This window comes from Nipponia nippon, unplaced genomic scaffold, assembly GCF_047370975.1.
Source record: "Nipponia nippon isolate SJK-2023a ecotype South Korea unplaced genomic scaffold, ASM4737097v1 scaffold_1, whole genome shotgun sequence".
Taxonomy (NCBI): Eukaryota; Metazoa; Chordata; class Aves; order Pelecaniformes; family Threskiornithidae; genus Nipponia; species Nipponia nippon.
The window spans coordinates 1,316,931-1,339,314 of NW_028262290.1; the positions used below are offsets into that span (position 1 = coordinate 1,316,931).

The following is a 22,384-nucleotide window of genomic DNA, read 5'->3' on the forward strand; positions in this document are numbered from 1 at the left end:
CACCAGCATAAAAGCCAGCCCAGGACCTCTCTCCCTCACGCTCTTCTCCTCACGCCTTCTCCTCCGCGCTCAACAAGGTGAGCCTCAACCCCCTTCCCCTCCTTCTCCTGACCCACCTGGCCCCTCTCTTCCACCACGCTCTGACCCCAGCCTCAGCACCGCTGACGCCTCCCCACCCCCACGCTCCCCACAGCCCCACACCAGGCCTCCCCGCTCCCTCGCCCTCCTGCAACACCGCCCCTCGCACCCCCACGCCCCTCCGCCTTCTCAACACCCTCTCTTCCAGGGCCCCTCCACACCACACCCATGGCCTGCTACGACAGCTGCCGCCCCTGCGGACCCACCCCGCTGGCTAACAGCTGCAACGAGCCCTGTGTCAGGCAGTGCGAGGACTCCCGCGTCGTCATCCAGCCTCCCGCCGTCGTGGTCACCCTGCCAGGACCCATCCTCAGCTCCTTCCCCCAGAGCACCGCCGTCGGATCCTCCGCATCGGCTGCCGTGGGCAACGTCCTCAGCTCCCAGGGAGTGCCCGTCTCCGGGGGCTTTGGCCTCGGCTACGGCTACGGCTCTGGCTTCGGAGGCCTGGGCTGCTTCAGTGGCAGAAGAGGCTGCTACCCCTGCTAAGGGCCCTCACCACCACCCCTGACAACAACCACCCACACCCTGGAAGCCACAGCATGGATTGAGGATGCACCTCCCGGCAATTGCTGGCCTGTGCACCCGCAGTGCACAGCTCCTCCTCTCAAGGCACCTAGGAAGGAAGCGGGGAAGGGGCCAGCCCGGGCTGCCTGCAAGCATGGCCCATGTACCTCCGCCTCTTCTCCCTCTTCCTTCTTGGCACTGCCTCTTCTGCTACATCCACTGTTCTCTGCTGCAACTATGTTCTCACAAGCCAAAGACCACCAGGGACCCCCAGTTTACCACTCCCACTGCAGGAGTGGAAGATCTTGGGGCTCTGGCTAGATCTGTCTCACACAAGGGACCATGGCCGATGGTCTCCCTACTGGCACCTCAGACTCTGTCAATAAAGTTCTTCTGCAGCCCAGCCTGAAGATGCCTCCTCTTCCTTTCTTCTCCCAACGCTCTTCCAGTCTCACTCAGCACAAAGCCAGGGCTCAACAGGCTCGCGGGATGGCTGGAAAGGGGCTGCAAGACCTCTCTTAGCAAGTATGTCTCCAGCGATAACAACAACACAGACTGGCACATGGGGACATCAAGCCCGTGACACAAGCCCATCACTTACTCAAACAAATGCTTGGACACGCTAATGCGCTTCTGCCCATGTCTCTGACGCCAGCTTCCCTTGGCAGCACGCACTTAGAAGCATAGATTTATTTAGGTTGGAAAGGACCCTTAAGATCATTGAGTCTAAGCATTAACTTAACACTGCCATGTCCACCACAAAACCATGTCCCTAGGCACCACATCTACATGTCTTTAAATACCTCCCAGGACGGGGACTCAACCACTTCCCTGGGCAGCCTGGTCCAGTGCTTGATAACCCTTTCCAGGAAGAAGTTGCTCCTATTATCCAATCTAAATGTCCCTTTGTGCTACTTGAGCCCATTTCCTCTTCTCCTATCACTTGTTACTTGGCAAAAGAGACGGACCCCCACCTCGCTACAACCTCCTTTCAGCTAGTTGGAGAGAGCCATAAGCTCTCCCCTCACCCTCCTGTTCTCCAGACTGAACCATGCCAGTTCCCTCTGCTGCTCTTCACAGGACTTGTTCTCTAGACCCTTCACCAGCTTCCTTGCTCTTCTTTCGACACGCTCCAGCACCTCAGTGTCTTTCTTCTAGTCAGCGGCCCAACACTCAACACTGTATTCGAGGGGCGGTCAAATCGGTGCCCAGTATTGGGGGATGATCACCTCCCTGGTCCTGCTGGCCACACTATTTCTCATACAAGCCACGAAGCTATTGGCCTTCTTGGCCACCTGGGCACACTGCCGGCTCATAAGCAACCGGGTATCAACCAACACCCCCAGCTCCTTTTCCCTCGCGCAGCTTTCCAGCCACTCTTCCCCAAGCCTGCAGCGTTGCATGGGGTCGTTGTGACCCACGTGCAACACCTGGCACTGAGCCTTGTTACATCTCCTAGAATTGGACTCAGCCCATCGATCCAGCCTCTCCAGATCCCTCTGTAGGCCCTTTCTTCCCTCCAGCAGATCAACACTCCCGCCCAGCGTGGCTTCATCTGCAAACTTACTGAGGGTACGCTTGATCCCCTCATCCAGATCATCGATAAAGATATTAAACAGCACCGGCCCCAATACTCAGCCCTGGGGAACACCACGCGTGACCGGTCACCAACTGGATTGAACTCCATTCACCACCACTCTCTGGCCTCGCCCATTCAGCCAGGTTTTTACCCAGCGCAGAGTGCACTTCTCCAAGCCGTGAGCAGCCAGCTTCTCCAAGGGGAATGCTGTGGGAGACAGTGGCAAAGGCCTTACTAAAGTCCAGGTCAACAACATCCACAGCCTTCCCCTCATCCACCAAGCGCGTCACCTTGTCATAGAAGGAGATCAGGTTGGTCAAGCAGGACCTTCCCTTCATGAACCCATGCTGGCTGAGCCTGATGCCCTGGTTGTCCTGCATGTGCCTTATGTGTGATGGCACTCAAGAGGATCTGCTCCATGACCTTCCCCAGCACAGAGGTCAGGCTGACAGGCCTGTTGATCCTGGGATCCTGCTTCCAACCCTTCGTGAAGGTGGGTGTCACATTAGCTAACTTCCAGTCAGCTGGCACCTCCCTCGTTGACCAGGACTGCTGGTAAATGATGGAGAGTGGCTTGGCGAGCTCCTCCACCAGCTCCCTCGGTATCCTCCAGTGGATCCCTTCTGGCCCCATAGACTTGTGGGCATCCAGGTGGAGGAGCAGGTCGCTGACTGTTACCTCTTCCATTACTGGGGCTTCGTTCTGCTTCCTATCCCCATCTCCCAGCTCAGGGGCCCGAATACCCTGAGGATGACCAGTCGGACTCTTAAAGACTGAGGCAAAGAAGGCATTAAGTACCCCAGCCTTCTCCTCATCCTTTGTGGCGATGTTTCCCTCTGCAGCCAACAAAGAATGGAGATTCTCCTTGGCCCTCCTTTTGTCGCCGATATATTTGTAGAAACATTTTTTGTTATCCCTGAGTGCAGTGGCCAGTTTAAGTTCTAGCTGGGCCTTTGCCTTTCTCATTTTCTCCCTGCATAACCTCACAACATCCTTGTAGTCCTCCTGAGTTGCCTGCCCCTTCTTCCAAAGGTGGTCAGCTCTCTTTTTTTTTTTTCCTGAGTTCCAGCTGAAGCTTCGCGTTCAGCCAGGCCGGTCTTCTTCCCCGCCTGCTCGTCTTTCGGCACATGGGGACGGCCTGCTCCTGTGCATTTAAGACTTCCTTCTTGAATAGCATCCAGCCTTCCTGCACTCCTTTGCCCTTCAGGACTGCCTCCCAAGGCACTCCCTCAACCAGACTCCTAAACAGGCCCAAGTCTGCCTTTCTGAAGTCCAGGGGAGTGGTTCTGCTGACCCCCATCCTTACTTCTCCGAGAACCAAAAACTCTGTCCTTTCATGGTCGCTGTGCCCAAGACGGCCTCCGACCACCACCAGGCCTTCTCTCTTCGTAAACAGCAGGTCCAGCGGGGCACCTCCCATGCTTGGCTCGCTTACCAGCTGCGTCAGGAAGTTATCTTCCACGCACTCCAGGAACCTCCTACACCGTTTCCTCTCTGCTGTGTTGTGTTTCCAGCAGAGATCTGGTAAGTTGACGTCTCCCATGACAACAAGGGCTAGCGATCGCGAGACTTCAGCCACCGCTTGTAGAATGCTTCATCTGTTTCTTCATCTTGGTTGGATGGTCTAAAACAGACTCATCATTACCTTCATTTGCTAACCTCCAGTCAACAGGGACCTCCCCGCTTAGCCAGGACTGATGACAAATGATGGAAAGTGGCTTGGTGAGCCGTTCCACCAGCTCCCTCGGTACCCTTGGGTGGATCCCATTCGCTCCCATAGACCTGTGTGTGGCTAAGTGGTGTAGCAGGTCGCTAACCATTGCTCCTTGCATTATGAGGGCTTTTTTCTGCTCCCCGTTGACCAACTTTCTTGGGGAGCACAACTCCCTGCCTATCACAGCAAGCAGAATCACAGCAAACAGAATCAGTGAGTGCACAAGGAACCTCTGGAGATCGGCTACTTCAACCCAACCTGCTCAAGCAGGGTCAGCTTGAGCAGGCTGTCCACGACCACGGCCAGTCAGGTTTTCGGTATCTCCGAGGATGGAGACTCCAGCAGCTCTCTGCACAACTGGTTCTGCTGCTTGACCACCCTCATGATGAAAAAGCCTTGCCTTCTCTTCCAAGGAAATGGCATGTCTTCTCTGCTTTCTCCATCCACCCTTGCCCTGGCCATGGCCACCCACAAGAAAAGTCTGTGTCCCCTGGCATCATTCCCTCCCATCCGGGATTTACAAACAGTGATGTCATCTTCCATGCACGGCCTTGCCTCCTGGCTGAAATAACCTCCCAGCTCTCTCAGCTTCTCCTCATAGGAAGGATGCTCCAGTCCCCTCAGCGTCTTGGTGGCCCTGCACGGCACTCACTCCACTAAGGCCATGTCCTTCTTCAACAGGGGAGCCCTCAGCTGGACACGGGACTCCACACAGGTCCTCACCAGTGCAAAAGACAGAGCAAGATCACCTCCCCCGACCTCCTGGCAACGCTCATCCCAGCACTGCCCTGGAGACTCTTGGCCTCTTTTGCCGCAAGGCTGCGTTTCTGCCGCGCGGTCAGCTTGTCCTCCACAAGAACTACAAAGTCAAACAAGAGGGGCACCAGACACCCACAGAGGACACCCAGCGGGAAAGGCCAGGCCTAAAAACTGCCCTAGTGATCTGGCAGCAAGGCGGGCAGGGACAAAACATGATGCAAGGGGCAGCGCCTCACACCCAGCACACCTCCAAAGCCCAGACCAGCCTGCCAGGGCTGCGAGGAAATGGGGCCCCCTCTTCACAACGCACCCGCAAACCACACCACACCAGTCCCATGGGATGACCTCACTGACGACGCCCCACCTCTCCTAGGCTTTGGCCACGTCTGCCAAATGCCCTGACACGCACCTTCCATGCAAATCCTCCCAAATACCTGCTCTCACTTCAAAGCTGCCGCCAAGGTCAGATGGACACGGCCTCAAGAGGAGGACATGAAATTGGACAATTGCGGGAAGGAAAACACACCCCACCTCATTACTTACATGGCTGGGGCATGCAACAGCTGCTTGCTGCAAAATGCTGTCATGCGCAAAGGCTGTCCCGCCCCTCGCACACCAGCATAAAAGCCAGCCCAGGACCTCTCTCCCTCACGCTCTTCTCCTCACGCCTTCTCCTCCGCGCTCAACAAGGTGAGCCTCAACCCCCTTCCCCTCCTTCTCCTGACCCACCTGGCCCCTCTCTTCCACCACGCTCTGACCCCAGCCTCAGCACCGCTGACGCCTCCCCACCCCCACGCTCCCCACAGCCCCACACCAGGCCTCCCCGCTCCCTCGCCCTCCTGCAACACCGCCCCTCGCACCCCCACGCCCCTCCGCCTACTCAACACCCTCTCTTCCAGGGCCCCTCCACACCACACCCATGGCCTGCTACGACCTCTGCCGCCCCTGCGGACCCACCCCGCTGGCTAACAGCTGCAACGAGCCCTGTGTCAGGCAGTGCGAGGACTCCCGCGTCGTCATCCAGCCTCCCGCCGTGCTGGTCACCCTGCCAGGACCCATCCTCAGCTCCTTCCCCCAGAGCACCGCCGTCGGATCCTCCGCATCGGCTGCCGTGGGCAACGTCCTCAGCTCCCAGGGAGTGCCCGTCTCCGGGGGCTTTGGCCTCGGCTACGGCTACGGCTCTGGCTTCGGAGGCCTGGGCTGCTTCAGTGGCAGAAGAGGCTGCTACCCCTGCTAAGGGCCCTCACCACCACCCCTGACAACAACCACCCACACCCTGGAAGCCACAGCATGGATTGAGGATGCACCTCCCGGCAATTGCTGGCCTGTGCACCCGCAGTGCACAGCTCCTCCTCTCAAGGCACCTAGGAAGGAAGCGGGGAAGGGGCCAGCCCGGGCTGCCTGCAAGCATGGCCCATGTACCTCCGCCTCTTCTCCCTCTTCCTTCTTGGCACTGCCTCTTCTGCTACATCCACTGTTCTCTGCTGCAACTATGTTCTCACAAGCCAAAGACCACCAGGGACCCCCAGTTTACCACTCCCACTGCAGGAGTGGAAGATCTTGGGGCTCTGGCTAGGTCTGTCTCACACAAGGGACCATGGCCGATGGTCTCCCTACTGGCACCTCAGACTCTGTCAATAAAGTTCTTCTGCAGCCCAGCCTGAAGATGCCTCCTCTTCCTTTCTTCTCCCAACGCTCTTCCAGTCTCACTCAGCACAAAGCCAGGGCTCAACAGGCTCGCGGGATGGCTGGAAAGGGGCTGCAAGACCTCTCTTAGCAAGTATGTCTCCAGCGATAACAACAACACAGACTGGCACATGGGGACATCAAGCCCGTGACACAAGCCCATCACTTACTCAAACAAATGCTTGGACACGCTAATGCGCTTCTGCCCATGTCTCTGACGCCAGCTTCCCTTGGCAGCACGCACTTAGAAGCATAGATTTATTTAGGTTGGAAAGGACCCTTAAGATCATTGAGTCTAAGCATTAACTTAACACTGCCATGTCCACCACAAAACCATGTCCCTAGGCACCACATCTACATGTCTTTAAATACCTCCCAGGACGGGGACTCAACCACTTCCCTGGGCAGCCTGGTCCAGTGCTTGATAACCCTTTCCAGGAAGAAGTTGCTCCTATTATCCAATCTAAATGTCCCTTTGTGCTACTTGAGCCCATTTCCTCTTCTCCTATCACTTGTTACTTGGCAAAAGAGACGGACCCCCACCTCGCTACAACCTCCTTTCAGCTAGTTGGAGAGAGCCATAAGCTCTCCCCTCACCCTCCTGTTCTCCAGACTGAACCATGCCAGTTCCCTCTGCTGCTCTTCACAGGACTTGTTCTCTAGACCCTTCACCAGCTTCCTTGCTCTTCTTTCGACACGCTCCAGCACCTCAGTGTCTTTCTTCTAGTCAGCGGCCCAACACTCAACACTGTATTCGAGGGGCGGTCAAATCGGTGCCCAGTATTGGGGGATGATCACCTCCCTGGTCCTGCTGGCCACACTATTTCTCATACAAGCCACGAAGCTATTGGCCTTCTTGGCCACCTGGGCACACTGCCGGCTCATAAGCAACCGGGTATCAACCAACACCCCCAGCTCCTTTTCCCTCGCGCAGCTTTCCAGCCACTCTTCCCCAAGCCTGCAGCGTTGCATGGGGTCGTTGTGACCCACGTGCAACACCTGGCACTGAGCCTTGTTACATCTCCTAGAATTGGACTCAGCCCATCGATCCAGCCTCTCCAGATCCCTCTGTAGGCCCTTTCTTCCCTCCAGCAGATCAACACTCCCGCCCAGCGTGGCTTCATCTGCAAACTTACTGAGGGTACGCTTGATCCCCTCATCCAGATCATCGATAAAGATATTAAACAGCACCGGCCCCAATACTCAGCCCTGGGGAACACCACGCGTGACCGGTCACCAACTGGATTGAACTCCATTCACCACCACTCTCTGGCCTCGCCCATTCAGCCAGGTTTTTACCCAGCGCAGAGTGCACTTCTCCAAGCCGTGAGCAGCCAGCTTCTCCAAGGGGAATGCTGTGGGAGACAGTGGCAAAGGCCTTACTAAAGTCCAGGTCAACAACATCCACAGCCTTCCCCTCATCCACCAAGCGCGTCACCTTGTCATAGAAGGAGATCAGGTTGGTCAAGCAGGACCTTCCCTTCATGAACCCATGCTGGCTGAGCCTGATGCCCTGGTTGTCCTGCATGTGCCTTATGTGTGATGGCACTCAAGAGGATCTGCTCCATGACCTTCCCCAGCACAGAGGTCAGGCTGACAGGCCTGTTGATCCTGGGATCCTGCTTCCAACCCTTCGTGTAGGTGGGTGTCACAATAGCTAACTTCCAGTCAGCTGGCACCTCCCTCGTTGACCAGGACTGCTGGTAAATGATGGAGAGTGGCTTGGCGAGCTCCTCCACCAGCTCTCTCGGTATCCTCAAGTGGATCCCTTCTGGCCCCATAGACTTGTGGGCATCCAGGTGGAGGAGCAGGTCGCTGACTGTTACCTCTTCCATTACTGGGGCTTCGTTCTGCTTCCTATCCCCATCTCCCAGCTCAGGGGCCCGAATACCCTGAGGATGACCAGTCGGACTCTTAAAGACTGAGGCAAAGAAGGCATTAAGTACCCCAGCCTTCTCCTCATCCTTTGTGGCGATGTTTCCCTCTGCAGCCAACAAAGAATGGAGATTCTCCTTGGCCCTCCTTTTGTCGCCGATATATTTGTAGAAACATTTTTTGTTATCCCTCAGTGCAGTGGCCAGTTTAAGTTCTAGCTGGGCCTTTGCCTTTCTCATTTTCTCCCTGCATAACCTCACGACATCCTTGTAGTCCTCCTGAGTTGCCTGCCCCTTCTTCCAAAGGTGGTCAGCTCTCATTTTTTTTTTCCTGAGTTCCAGCTGAAGCTTCGCGTTCAGCCAGGCCGGTCTTCTTCCCCGCCTGCTCGTCTTTCGGCACATGGGGACGGCCTGCTCCTGTGCATTTAAGACTTCCTTCTTGAATAGCATCCAGCCTTCCTGCACTCCTTTGCCCTTCAGGACTGCCTCCCAAGGCACTCCCTCAACCAGACTCCTAAGCAGGCCCAAGTCTGCCTTTCTGAAGTCCAGGGGAGTGGTTCTGCTGACCCCCATCCTTACTTCTCCGAGAACCAAAAACTCTGTCCTTTCATGGTCGCTGTGCCCAAGACGGCCTCCGACCACCACCAGGCCTTCTCTCTTCGTAAACAGCAGGTCCAGCGGGGCACCTCCCATGCTTGGCTCGCTTACCAGCTGCGTCAGGAAGTTATCTTCCACGCACTCCAGGAACCTCCTACACCGTTTCCTCTCTGCTGTGTTGTGTTTCCAGCAGAGATCTGGTAAGTTGACGTCTCCCATGACAACAAGGGCTAGCGATCGCGAGACTTCAGCCACCGCTTGTAGAATGCTTCATCTGTTTCTTCATCTTGGTTGGATGGTCTAAAACAGACTCATCATTACCTTCATTTGCTAACCTCCAGTCAACAGGGACCTCCCCGCTTAGCCAGGACTGATGACAAATGATGGAAAGTGGCTTGGTGAGCCGTTCCACCAGCTCCCTCGGTACCCTTGGGTGGATCCCATTCGCTCCCATAGACCTGTGTGTGGCTAAGTGGTGTAGCAGGTCGCTAACCATTGCTCCTTGCATTATGAGGGCTTTTTTCTGCTCCCCGTTGACCAACTTTCTTGGGGAGCACAACTCCCTGCCTATCACAGCAAGCAGAATCACAGCAAACAGAATCAGTGAGTGCACAAGGAACCTCTGGAGATCGGCTACTTCAACCCAACCTGCTCAAGCAGGGTCAGCTTGAGCAGGCTGTCCACGACCACGGCCAGTCAGGTTTTCGGTATCTCCGAGGATGGAGACTCCAGCAGCTCTCTGCACAACTGGTTCTGCTGCTTGACCACCCTCATGATGAAAAAGCCTTGCCTTCTCTTCCAAGGAAATGGCATGTCTTCTCTGCTTTCTCCATCCACCCTTGCCCTGGCCATGGCCACCCACAAGAAAAGTCTGTGTCCCCTGGCATCATTCCCTCCCATCCGGGATTTACAAACAGTGATGTCATCTTCCATGCACGGCCTTGCCTCCTGGCTGAAATAACCTCCCAGCTCTCTCAGCTTCTCCTCATAGGAAGGATGCTCCAGTCCCCTCAGCGTCTTGGTGGCCCTGCACGGCACTCACTCCACTAAGGCCATGTCCTTCTTCAACAGGGGAGCCCTCAGCTGGACACGGGACTCCACACAGGTCCTCACCAGTGCAAAAGACAGAGCAAGATCACCTCCCCCGACCTCCTGGCAACGCTCATCCCAGCACTGCCCTGGAGACTCTTGGCCTCTTTTGCCGCAAGGCTGCGTTTCTGCCGCGCGGTCAGCTTGTCCTCCACAAGAACTACAAAGTCAAACAAGAGGGGCACCAGACACCCACAGAGGACACCCAGCGGGAAAGGCCAGGCCTAAAAACTGCCCTAGTGATCTGGCAGCAAGGCGGGCAGGGACAAAACATGATGCAAGGGGCAGCGCCTCACACCCAGCACACCTCCAAAGCCCAGACCAGCCTGCCAGGGCTGCGAGGAAATGGGGCCCCCTCTTCACAACGCACCCGCAAACCACACCACACCAGTCCCATGGGATGACCTCACTGACGACGCCCCACCTCTCCTAGGCTTTGGCCACGTCTGCCAAATGCCCTGACACGCACCTTCCATGCAAATCCTCCCAAATACCTGCTCTCACTTCAAAGCTGCCGCCAAGGTCAGATGGACACGGCCTCAAGAGGAGGACATGAAATTGGACAATTGCGGGAAGGAAAACACACCCCACCTCATTACTTACATGGCTGGGGCATGCAACAGCTGCTTGCTGCAAAATGCTGTCATGCGCAAAGGCTGTCCCGCCCCTCGCACACCAGCATAAAAGCCAGCCCAGGACCTCTCTCCCTCACGCTCTTCTCCTCACGCCTTCTCCTCCGCGCTCAACAAGGTGAGCCTCAACCCCCTTCCCCTCCTTCTCCTGACCCACCTGGCCCCTCTCTTCCACCACGCTCTGACCCCAGCCTCAGCACCGCTGACGCCTCCCCACCCCCACGCTCCCCACAGCCCCACACCAGGCCTCCCCGCTCCCTCGCCCTCCTGCAACACCGCCCCTCGCACCCCCACGCCCCTCCGCCTACTCAACACCCTCTCTTCCAGGGCCCCTCCACACCACACCCATGGCCTGCTACGACCTCTGCCGCCCCTGCGGACCCACCCCGCTGGCTAACAGCTGCAACGAGCCCTGTGTCAGGCAGTGCGAGGACTCCCGCGTCGTCATCCAGCCTCCCGCCGTGCTGGTCACCCTGCCAGGACCCATCCTCAGCTCCTTCCCCCAGAGCACCGCCGTCGGATCCTCCGCATCGGCTGCCGTGGGCAACGTCCTCAGCTCCCAGGGAGTGCCCGTCTCCGGGGGCTTTGGCCTCGGCTACGGCTACGGCTCTGGCTTCGGAGGCCTGGGCTGCTTCAGTGGCAGAAGAGGCTGCTACCCCTGCTAAGGGCCCTCACCACCACCCCTGACAACAACCACCCACACCCTGGAAGCCACAGCATGGATTGAGGATGCACCTCCCGGCAATTGCTGGCCTGTGCACCCGCAGTGCACAGCTCCTCCTCTCAAGGCACCTAGGAAGGAAGCGGGGAAGGGGCCAGCCCGGGCTGCCTGCAAGCATGGCCCATGTACCTCCGCCTCTTCTCCCTCTTCCTTCTTGGCACTGCCTCTTCTGCTACATCCACTGTTCTCTGCTGCAACTATGTTCTCACAAGCCAAAGACCACCAGGGACCCCCAGTTTACCACTCCCACTGCAGGAGTGGAAGATCTTGGGGCTCTGGCTAGGTCTGTCTCACACAAGGGACCATGGCCGATGGTCTCCCTACTGGCACCTCAGACTCTGTCAATAAAGTTCTTCTGCAGCCCAGCCTGAAGATGCCTCCTCTTCCTTTCTTCTCCCAACGCTCTTCCAGTCTCACTCAGCACAAAGCCAGGGCTCAACAGGCTCGCGGGATGGCTGGAAAGGGGCTGCAAGACCTCTCTTAGCAAGTATGTCTCCAGCGATAACAACAACACAGACTGGCACATGGGGACATCAAGCCCGTGACACAAGCCCATCACTTACTCAAACAAATGCTTGGACACGCTAATGCGCTTCTGCCCATGTCTCTGACGCCAGCTTCCCTTGGCAGCACGCACTTAGAAGCATAGATTTATTTAGGTTGGAAAGGACCCTTAAGATCATTGAGTCTAAGCATTAACTTAACACTGCCATGTCCACCACAAAACCATGTCCCTAGGCACCACATCTACATGTCTTTAAATACCTCCCAGGACGGGGACTCAACCACTTCCCTGGGCAGCCTGGTCCAGTGCTTGATAACCCTTTCCAGGAAGAAGTTGCTCCTATTATCCAATCTAAATGTCCCTTTGTGCTACTTGAGCCCATTTCCTCTTCTCCTATCACTTGTTACTTGGCAAAAGAGACGGACCCCCACCTCGCTACAACCTCCTTTCAGCTAGTTGGAGAGAGCCATAAGCTCTCCCCTCACCCTCCTGTTCTCCAGACTGAACCATGCCAGTTCCCTCTGCTGCTCTTCACAGGACTTGTTCTCTAGACCCTTCACCAGCTTCCTTGCTCTTCTTTCGACACGCTCCAGCACCTCAGTGTCTTTCTTCTAGTCAGCGGCCCAACACTCAACACTGTATTCGAGGGGCGGTCAAATCGGTGCCCAGTATTGGGGGATGATCACCTCCCTGGTCCTGCTGGCCACACTATTTCTCATACAAGCCACGAAGCTATTGGCCTTCTTGGCCACCTGGGCACACTGCCGGCTCATAAGCAACCGGGTATCAACCAACACCCCCAGCTCCTTTTCCCTCGCGCAGCTTTCCAGCCACTCTTCCCCAAGCCTGCAGCGTTGCATGGGGTCGTTGTGACCCACGTGCAACACCTGGCACTGAGCCTTGTTACATCTCCTAGAATTGGACTCAGCCCATCGATCCAGCCTCTCCAGATCCCTCTGTAGGCCCTTTCTTCCCTCCAGCAGATCAACACTCCCGCCCAGCGTGGCTTCATCTGCAAACTTACTGAGGGTACGCTTGATCCCCTCATCCAGATCATCGATAAAGATATTAAACAGCACCGGCCCCAATACTCAGCCCTGGGGAACACCACGCGTGACCGGTCACCAACTGGATTGAACTCCATTCACCACCACTCTCTGGCCTCGCCCATTCAGCCAGGTTTTTACCCAGCGCAGAGTGCACTTCTCCAAGCCGTGAGCAGCCAGCTTCTCCAAGGGGAATGCTGTGGGAGACAGTGGCAAAGGCCTTACTAAAGTCCAGGTCAACAACATCCACAGCCTTCCCCTCATCCACCAAGCGCGTCACCTTGTCATAGAAGGAGATCAGGTTGGTCAAGCAGGACCTTCCCTTCATGAACCCATGCTGACTGAGCCTGATGCCCTGGTTGTCCTGCATGTGCCTTATGTGTGATGGCACTCAAGAGGATCTGCTCCATGACCTTCCCCAGCACAGAGGTCAGGCTGACAGGCCTGTTGATCCTGGGATCCTGCTTCCAACCCTTCGTGTAGGTGGGTGTCACATTAGCTAACTTCCAGTCAGCTGGCACCTCCCTCGTTGACCAGGACTGCTGGTAAATGATGGAGAGTGGCTTGGCGAGCTCCTCCACCAGCTCTCTCGGTATCCTCAAGTGGATCCCTTCTGGCCCCATAGACTTGTGGGCATCCAGGTGGAGGAGCAGGTCGCTGACTGTTACCTCTTCCATTACTGGGGCTTCGTTCTGCTTCCTATCCCCATCTCCCAGCTCAGGGGCCCGAATACCCTGAGGATGACCAGTCGGACTCTTAAAGACTGAGGCAAAGAAGGCATTAAGTACCCCAGCCTTCTCCTCATCCTTTGTGGCGATGTTTCCCTCTGCAGCCAACAAAGAATGGAGATTCTCCTTGGCCCTCCTTTTGTCGCCGATATATTTGTAGAAACATTTTTTGTTATCCCTGAGTGCAGTGGCCAGTTTAAGTTCTAGCTGGGCCTTTGCCTTTCTCATTTTCTCCCTGCATAACCTCACAACATCCTTGTAGTCCTCCTGAGTTGCCTGCCCCTTCTTCCAAAGGTGGTCAGCTCTCTTTTTTTTTCCTGAGTTCCAGCCGAAGCTCTGCGTTCAGCCAGGCCGGTCTTTTTCCCCGCCTGCTCGTCTTTCGGCACATGGGGACGGCCTGCTCCTGTGCATTTAAGACTTCCTTCTTGAATAGCATCCAGCCTTCCTGCACTCCTTTGCCCTTCAGGACTGCCTCCCAAGGCACTCCCTCAACCAGACTCCTAAGCAGGCCCAAGTCTGCCTTTCTGAAGTCCAGGGGAGTGGTTCTGCTGACCCCCATCCTTACTTCTCCGAGAACCAAAAACTCTGTCCTTTCATGGTCGCTGTGCCCAAGACGGCCTCCGACCACCACCAGGCCTTCTCTCTTCGTAAACAGCAGGTCCAGCGGGGCACCTCCCATGCTTGGCTCGCTTACCAGCTGCGTCAGGAAGTTATCTTCCACGCACTCCAGGAACCTCCTACACCGTTTCCTCTCTGCTGTGTTGTGTTTCCAGCAGAGATCTGGTAAGTTGACGTCTCCCATGACAACAAGGGCTAGCGATCGCGAGACTTCAGCCACCGCTTGTAGAATGCTTCATCTGTTTCTTCATCTTGGTTGGATGGTCTAAAACAGACTCATCATTACCTTCATTTGCTAACCTCCAGTCAACAGGGACCTCCCCGCTTAGCCAGGACTGATGACAAATGATGGAAAGTGGCTTGGTGAGCCGTTCCACCAGCTCCCTCGGTACCCTTGGGTGGATCCCATTCGCTCCCATAGACCTGTGTGTGGCTAAGTGGTGTAGCAGGTCGCTAACCATTGCTCCTTGCATTATGAGGGCTTTTTTCTGCTCCCCGTTGACCAACTTTCTTGGGGAGCACAACTCCCTGCCTATCACAGCAAGCAGAATCACAGCAAACAGAATCAGTGAGTGCACAAGGAACCTCTGGAGATCGGCTACTTCAACCCAACCTGCTCAAGCAGGGTCAGCTTGAGCAGGCTGTCCACGACCACGGCCAGTCAGGTTTTCGGTATCTCCGAGGATGGAGACTCCAGCAGCTCTCTGCACAACTGGTTCTGCTGCTTGACCACCCTCATGATGAAAAAGCCTTGCCTTCTCTTCCAAGGAAATGGCATGTCTTCTCTGCTTTCTCCATCCACCCTTGCCCTGGCCATGGCCACCCACAAGAAAAGTCTGTGTCCCCTGGCATCATTCCCTCCCATCCGGGATTTACAAACAGTGATGTCATCTTCCATGCACGGCCTTGCCTCCTGGCTGAAATAACCTCCCAGCTCTCTCAGCTTCTCCTCATAGGAAGGATGCTCCAGTCCCCTCAGCGTCTTGGTGGCCCTGCACGGCACTCACTCCACTAAGGCCATGTCCTTCTTCAACAGGGGAGCCCTCAGCTGGACACGGGACTCCACACAGGTCCTCACCAGTGCAAAAGACAGAGCAAGATCACCTCCCCCGACCTCCTGGCAACGCTCATCCCAGCACCGCCCTGGAGACTCTTGGCCTCTTTTGCCGCAAGGCTGCGTTTCTGCCGCGCGGTCAGCTTGTCCTCCACAAGAACTACAAAGTCAAACAAGAGGGGCACCAGACACCCACAGAGGACACCCAGCGGGAAAGGCCAGGCCTAAAAACTGCCCTAGTGATCTGGCAGCAAGGCGGGCAGGGACAAAACATGATGCAAGGGGCAGCGCCTCACACCCAGCACACCTCCAAAGCCCAGACCAGCCTGCCAGGGCTGCGAGGAAATGGGGCCCCCTCTTCACAACGCACCCGCAAACCACACCACACCAGTCCCATGGGATGACCTCACTGACGACGCCCCACCTCTCCTAGGCTTTGGCCACGTCTGCCAAATGCCCTGACACGCACCTTCCATGCAAATCCTCCCAAATACCTGCTCTCACTTCAAAGCTGCCGCCAAGGTCAGATGGACACGGCCTCAAGAGGAGGACATGAAATTGGACAATTGCGGGAAGGAAAACACACCCCACCTCATTACTTACATGGCTGGGGCATGCAACAGCTGCTTGCTGCAAAATGCTGTCATGCGCAAAGGCTGTCCCGCCCCTCGCACACCAGCATAAAAGCCAGCCCAGGACCTCTCTCCCTCACGCTCTTCTCCTCACGCCTTCTCCTCCGCGCTCAACAAGGTGAGCCTCAACCCCCTTCCCCTCCTTCTCCTGACCCACCTGGCCCCTCTCTTCCACCACGCTCTGACCCCAGCCTCAGCACCGCTGACGCCTCCCCACCCCCACGCTCCCCACAGCCCCACACCAGGCCTCCCCGCTCCCTCGCCCTCCTGCAACACCGCCCCTCGCACCCCCACGCCCCTCCGCCTACTCAACACCCTCTCTTCCAGGGCCCCTCCACACCACACCCATGGCCTGCTACGACCTCTGCCGCCCCTGCGGACCCACCCCGCTGGCTAACAGCTGCAACGAGCCCTGTGTCAGGCAGTGCGAGGACTCCCGCGTCGTCATCCAGCCTCCCGCCGTGCTGGTCACCCTGCCAGGACCCATCCTCAGCTCCTTCCCCCAGAGCACCGCCGTCGGATCCTCCGCATCGGCTGCCGTGGGCAACGTCCTCAGCTCCCAGGGAGTGCCCGTCTCCGGGGGCTTTGGCCTCGGCTACGGCTACGGCTCTGGCTTCGGAGGCCTGGGCTGCTTCAGTGGCAGAAGAGGCTGCTACCCCTGCTAAGGGCCCTCACCACCACCCCTGACAACAACCACCCACACCCTGGAAGCCACAGCATGGATTGAGGATGCACCTCCCGGCAATTGCTGGCCTGTGCACCCGCAGTGCACAGCTCCTCCTCTCAAGGCACCTAGGAAGGAAGCGGGGAAGGGGCCAGCCCGGGCTGCCTGCAAGCATGGCCCATGTACCTCCGCCTCTTCTCCCTCTTCCTTCTTGGCACTGCCTCTTCTGCTACATCCACTGTTCTCTGCTGCAACTATGTTCTCACAAGCCAAAGACCACCAGGGACCCCCAGTTTACCACTCCCACTGCAGGAGTGGAAGATCTTGGGGCTCTGGCTAGATCTGTCTCACACAAGGGACCATGGCCGATGGTCTCCCTACTGGCACCTCAGACTCTGTCAATAAAGTTCTTCTGCAGCCCAGCCTGAAGATGCCTCCTCTTCCTTTCTTCTCCCAACGCTCTTCCAGTCTCACTCAGCACAAAGCCAGGGCTCAACAGGCTCGCGGGATGGCTGGAAAGGGGCTGCAAGACCTCTCTTAGCAAGTATGTCTCCAGCGATAACAACAACACAGACTGGCACATGGGGACATCAAGCCCGTGACACAAGCCCATCACTTACTCAAACAAATGCTTGGACACGCTAATGCGCTTCTGCCCATGTCTCTGACGCCAGCTTCCCTTGGCAGCACGCACTTAGAAGCATAGATTTATTTAGGTTGGAAAGGACCCTTAAGATCATTGAGTCTAAGCATTAACTTAACACTGCCATGTCCACCACAAAACCATGTCCCTAGGCACCACATCTACATGTCTTTAAATACCTCCCAGGACGGGGACTCAACCACTTCCCTGGGCAGCCTGGTCCAGTGCTTGATAACCCTTTCCAGGAAGAAGTTGCTCCTATTATCCAATCTAAATGTCCCTTTGTGCTACTTGAGCCCATTTCCTCTTCTCCTATCACTTGTTACTTGGCAAAAGAGACGGACCCCCACCTCGCTACAACCTCCTTTCAGCTAGTTGGAGAGAGCCATAAGCTCTCCCCTCACCCTCCTGTTCTCCAGACTGAACCATGCCAGTTCCCTCTGCTGCTCTTCACAGGACTTGTTCTCTAGACCCTTCACCAGCTTCCTTGCTCTTCTTTCGACACGCTCCAGCACCTCAGTGTCTTTCTTCTAGTCAGCGGCCCAACACTCAACACTGTATTCGAGGGGCGGTCAAATCGGTGCCCAGTATTGGGGGATGATCACCTCCCTGGTCCTGCTGGCCACACTATTTCTCATACAAGCCACGAAGCTATTGGCCTTCTTGGCCACCTGGGCACACTGCCGGCTCATAAGCAACCGGGTATCAACCAACACCCCCAGCTCCTTTTCCCTCGCGCAGCTTTCCAGCCACTCTTCCCCAAGCCTGCAGCGTTGCATGGGGTCGTTGTGACCCACGTGCAACACCTGGCACTGAGCCTTGTTACATCTCCTAGAATTGGACTCAGCCCATCGATCCAGCCTCTCCAGATCCCTCTGTAGGCCCTTTCTTCCCTCCAGCAGATCAACACTCCCGCCCAGCGTGGCTTCATCTGCAAACTTACTGAGGGTACGCTTGATCCCCTCATCCAGATCATCGATAAAGATATTAAACAGCACCGGCCCCAATACTCAGCCCTGGGGAACACCACGCGTGACCGGTCACCAACTGGATTGAACTCCATTCACCACCACTCTCTGGCCTCGCCCATTCAGCCAGGTTTTTACCCAGCGCAGAGTGCACTTCTCCAAGCCGTGAGCAGCCAGCTTCTCCAAGGGGAATGCTGTGGGAGACAGTGGCAAAGGCCTTACTAAAGTCCAGGTCAACAACATCCACAGCCTTCCCCTCATCCACCAAGCGCGTCACCTTGTCATAGAAGGAGATCAGGTTGGTCAAGCAGGACCTTCCCTTCATGAACCCATGCTGGCTGAGCCTGATGCCCTGGTTGTCCTGCATGTGCCTTATGTGTGATGGCACTCAAGAGGATCTGCTCCATGACCTTCCCCAGCACAGAGGTCAGGCTGACAGGCCTGTAGATCCTGGGATCCTGCTTCCAACCCTTCGTGTAGGTGGGTGTCACAATAGCTAACTTCCAGTCAGCTGGCACCTCCCTCGTTGACCAGGACTGCTGGTAAATGATGGAGAGTGGCTTGGCGAGCTCCTCCACCAGCTCTCTCGGTATCCTCAAGTGGATCCCTTCTGGCCCCATAGACTTGTGGGCATCCAGGTGGAGGAGCAGGTCGCTGACTGTTACCTCTTCCATTACTGGGGCTTCGTTCTGCTTCCTATCCCCATCTCCCAGCTCAGGGGCCCGAATACCCTGAGGATGACCAGTCGGACTCTTAAAGACTGAGGCAAAGAAGGCATTAAGTACCCCAGCCTTCTCCTCATCCTTTGTGGCGATGTTTCCCTCTGCAGCCAACAAAGAATGGAGATTCTCCTTGGCCCTCCTTTTGTCGCCGATATATTTGTAGAAACATTTTTTGTTATCCCTGAGTGCAGTGGCCAGTTTAAGTTCTAGCTGGGCCTTTGCCTTTCTCATTTTCTCCCTGCATAACCTCACAACATCCTTGTAGTCCTCCTGAGTTGCCTGCCCCTTCTTCCAAAGGTGGTCAGCTCTCTTTTTTTTTCCTGAGTTCCAGCCGAAGCTCTGCGTTCAGCCAGGCCGGTCTTTTTCCCCGCCTGCTCGTCTTTCGGCACATGGGGACGGCCTGCTCCTGTGCATTTAAGACTTCCTTCTTGAATAGCATCCAGCCTTCCTGCACTCCTTTGCCCTTCAGGACTGCCTCCCAAGGCACTCCCTCAACCAGACTCCTAAGCAGGCCCAAGTCTGCCTTTCTGAAGTCCAGGGGAGTGGTTCTGCTGACCCCCATCCTTACTTCTCCGAGAACCAAAAACTCTGTCCTTTCATGGTCGCTGTGCCCAAGACGGCCTCCGACCACCACCAGGCCTTCTCTCTTCGTAAACAGCAGGTCCAGCGGGGCACCTCCCATGCTTGGCTCGCTTACCAGCTGCGTCAGGAAGTTATCTTCCACGCACTCCAGGAACCTCCTACACCGTTTCCTCTCTGCTGTGTTGTGTTTCCAGCAGAGATCTGGTAAGTTGACGTCTCCCATGACAACAAGGGCTAGCGATCGCGAGACTTCAGCCACCGCTTGTAGAATGCTTCATCTGTTTCTTCATCTTGGTTGGATGGTCTAAAACAGACTCATCATTACCTTCATTTGCTAACCTCCAGTCAACAGGGACCTCCCCGCTTAGCCAGGACTGATGACAAATGATGGAAAGTGGCTTGGTGAGCCGTTCCACCAGCTCCCTCGGTACCCTTGGGTGGATCCCATTCGCTCCCATAGACCTGTGTGTGGCTAAGTGGTGTAGCAGGTCGCTAACCATTGCTCCTTGCATTATGAGGGCTTTTTTCTGCTCCCCGTTGACCAACTTTCTTGGGGAGCACAACTCCCTGCCTATCACAGCAAGCAGAATCACAGCAAACAGAATCAGTGAGTGCACAAGGAACCTCTGGAGATCGGCTACTTCAACCCAACCTGCTCAAGCAGGGTCAGCTTGAGCAGGCTGTCCACGACCACGGCCAGTCAGGTTTTCAGTATCTCCGAGGATGGAGACTCCAGCAGCTCTCTGCACAACTGGTTCTGCTGCTTGACCACCCTCATGATGAAAAAGCCTTGCCTTCTCTTCCAAGGAAATGGCATGTCTTCTCTGCTTTCTCCATCCACCCTTGCCCTGGCCATGGCCACCCACAAGAAAAGTCTGTGTCCCCTGGCATCATTCCCTCCCATCCGGGATTTACAAACAGTGATGTCATCTTCCATGCACGGCCTTGCCTCCTGGCTGAAATAACCTCCCAGCTCTCTCAGCTTCTCCTCATAGGAAGGATGCTCCAGTCCCCTCAGCGTCTTGGTGGCCCTGCACGGCACTCACTCCACTAAGGCCATGTCCTTCTTCAACAGGGGAGCCCTCAGCTGGACACGGGACTCCACACAGGTCCTCACCAGTGCAAAAGACAGAGCAAGATCACCTCCCCCGACCTCCTGGCAACGCTCATCCCAGCACTGCCCTGGAGACTCTTGGCCTCTTTTGCCGCAAGGCTGCGTTTCTGCCGCGCGGTCAGCTTGTCCTCCACAAGAACTACAAAGTCAAACAAGAGGGGCACCAGACACCCACAGAGGACACCCAGCGGGAAAGGCCAGGCCTAAAAACTGCCCTAGTGATCTGGCAGCAAGGCGGGCAGGGACAAAACATGATGCAAGGGGCAGCGCCTCACACCCAGCACACCTCCAAAGCCCAGACCAGCCTGCCAGGGCTGCGAGGAAATGGGGCCCCCTCTTCACAACGCACCCGCAAACCACACCACACCAGTCCCATGGGATGACCTCACTGACGACGCCCCACCTCTCCTAGGCTTTGGCCACGTCTGCCAAATGCCCTGACACGCACCTTCCATGCAAATCCTCCCAAATACCTGCTCTCACTTCAAAGCTGCCGCCAAGGTCAGATGGACACGGCCTCAAGAGGAGGACATGAAATTGGACAATTGCGGGAAGGAAAACACACCCCACCTCATTACTTACATGGCTGGGGCATGCAACAGCTGCTTGCTGCAAAATGCTGTCATGCGCAAAGGCTGTCCCGCCCCTCGCACACCAGCATAAAAGCCAGCCCAGGACCTCTCTCCCTCACGCTCTTCTCCTCACGCCTTCTCCTCCGCGCTCAACAAGGTGAGCCTCAACCCCCTTCCCCTCCTTCTCCTGACCCACCTGGCCCCTCTCTTCCACCACGCTCTGACCCCAGCCTCAGCACCGCTGACGCCTCCCCACCCCCACGCTCCCCACAGCCCCACACCAGGCCTCCCCGCTCCCTCGCCCTCCTGCAACACCGCCCCTCGCACCCCCACGCCCCTCCGCCTACTCAACACCCTCTCTTCCAGGGCCCCTCCACACCACACCCATGGCCTGCTACGACCTCTGCCGCCCCTGCGGACCCACCCCGCTGGCTAACAGCTGCAACGAGCCCTGTGTCAGGCAGTGCGAGGACTCCCGCGTCGTCATCCAGCCTCCCGCCGTGCTGGTCACCCTGCCAGGACCCATCCTCAGCTCCTTCCCCCAGAGCACCGCCGTCGGATCCTCCGCATCGGCTGCCGTGGGCAACGTCCTCAGCTCCCAGGGAGTGCCCGTCTCCGGGGGCTTTGGCCTCGGCTACGGCTACGGCTCTGGCTTCGGAGGCCTGGGCTGCTTCAGTGGCAGAAGAGGCTGCTACCCCTGCTAAGGGCCCTCACCACCACCCCTGACAACAACCACCCACACCCTGGAAGCCACAGCATGGATTGAGGATGCACCTCCCGGCAATTGCTGGCCTGTGCACCCGCAGTGCACAGCTCCTCCTCTCAAGGCACCTAGGAAGGAAGCGGGGAAGGGGCCAGCCCGGGCTGCCTGCAAGCATGGCCCATGTACCTCCGCCTCTTCTCCCTCTTCCTTCTTGGCACTGCCTCTTCTGCTACATCCACTGTTCTCTGCTGCAACTATGTTCTCACAAGCCAAAGACCACCAGGGACCCCCAGTTTACCACTCCCACTGCAGGAGTGGAAGATCTTGGGGCTCTGGCTAGATCTGTCTCACACAAGGGACCATGGCCGATGGTCTCCCTACTGGCACCTCAGACTCTGTCAATAAAGTTCTTCTGCAGCCCAGCCTGAAGATGCCTCCTCTTCCTTTCTTCTCCCAACGCTCTTCCAGTCTCACTCAGCACAAAGCCAGGGCTCAACAGGCTCGCGGGATGGCTGGAAAGGGGCTGCAAGACCTCTCTTA

The 22,384-nt window shown here is 56.7% G+C and overlaps 5 protein-coding genes across 5 annotated transcripts; all 5 read left to right on the top strand.

The window, feature by feature from the left end:
* Positions 1-306: 306 nt before the first annotated feature.
* Positions 307-624, top strand: LOC148057216 (feather keratin-like). The gene has a single exon (XM_087734334.1). The coding sequence runs from the start codon at positions 307-309 to the stop codon at positions 622-624; it is 318 nt and encodes a 105-aa protein (XP_087590460.1).
* A 4,989-nt stretch (positions 625-5,613) lies between these two features.
* LOC148057217 (feather keratin-like) lies at positions 5,614-5,931 on the top strand. The gene has a single exon (XM_087734346.1). It carries the CDS (start codon positions 5,614-5,616, stop codon positions 5,929-5,931), a length of 318 nt encoding a protein of 105 aa, XP_087590472.1.
* A 4,988-nt stretch (positions 5,932-10,919) lies between these two features.
* Positions 10,920-11,237, top strand: LOC148057218 (feather keratin-like). The gene has a single exon (XM_087734356.1). The coding sequence runs from the start codon at positions 10,920-10,922 to the stop codon at positions 11,235-11,237; it is 318 nt and encodes a 105-aa protein (XP_087590482.1).
* A 4,986-nt stretch (positions 11,238-16,223) lies between these two features.
* On the top strand, positions 16,224-16,541 carry LOC148057219 (feather keratin-like). Its single transcript, XM_087734363.1, has one exon. It carries the CDS (start codon positions 16,224-16,226, stop codon positions 16,539-16,541), a length of 318 nt encoding a protein of 105 aa, XP_087590489.1.
* A 4,986-nt stretch (positions 16,542-21,527) lies between these two features.
* On the top strand, positions 21,528-21,845 carry LOC148057220 (feather keratin-like). The gene has a single exon (XM_087734377.1). It carries the CDS (start codon positions 21,528-21,530, stop codon positions 21,843-21,845), a length of 318 nt encoding a protein of 105 aa, XP_087590503.1.
* Positions 21,846-22,384: the final 539 nt, after the last annotated feature.

Excerpts from the sequence above, each read along its gene's own strand:
- LOC148057216 (XM_087734334.1), top strand. The coding sequence starts at position 307 with ATGGCCTGCTACGACAGCTGCCGCCCCTGCGGACCCACCCCGCTGGCT.
- LOC148057217 (XM_087734346.1), top strand. The coding sequence starts at position 5,614 with ATGGCCTGCTACGACCTCTGCCGCCCCTGCGGACCCACCCCGCTGGCT.
- LOC148057218 (XM_087734356.1), top strand. The coding sequence starts at position 10,920 with ATGGCCTGCTACGACCTCTGCCGCCCCTGCGGACCCACCCCGCTGGCT.
- LOC148057219 (XM_087734363.1), top strand. The coding sequence starts at position 16,224 with ATGGCCTGCTACGACCTCTGCCGCCCCTGCGGACCCACCCCGCTGGCT.
- LOC148057220 (XM_087734377.1), top strand. The coding sequence starts at position 21,528 with ATGGCCTGCTACGACCTCTGCCGCCCCTGCGGACCCACCCCGCTGGCT.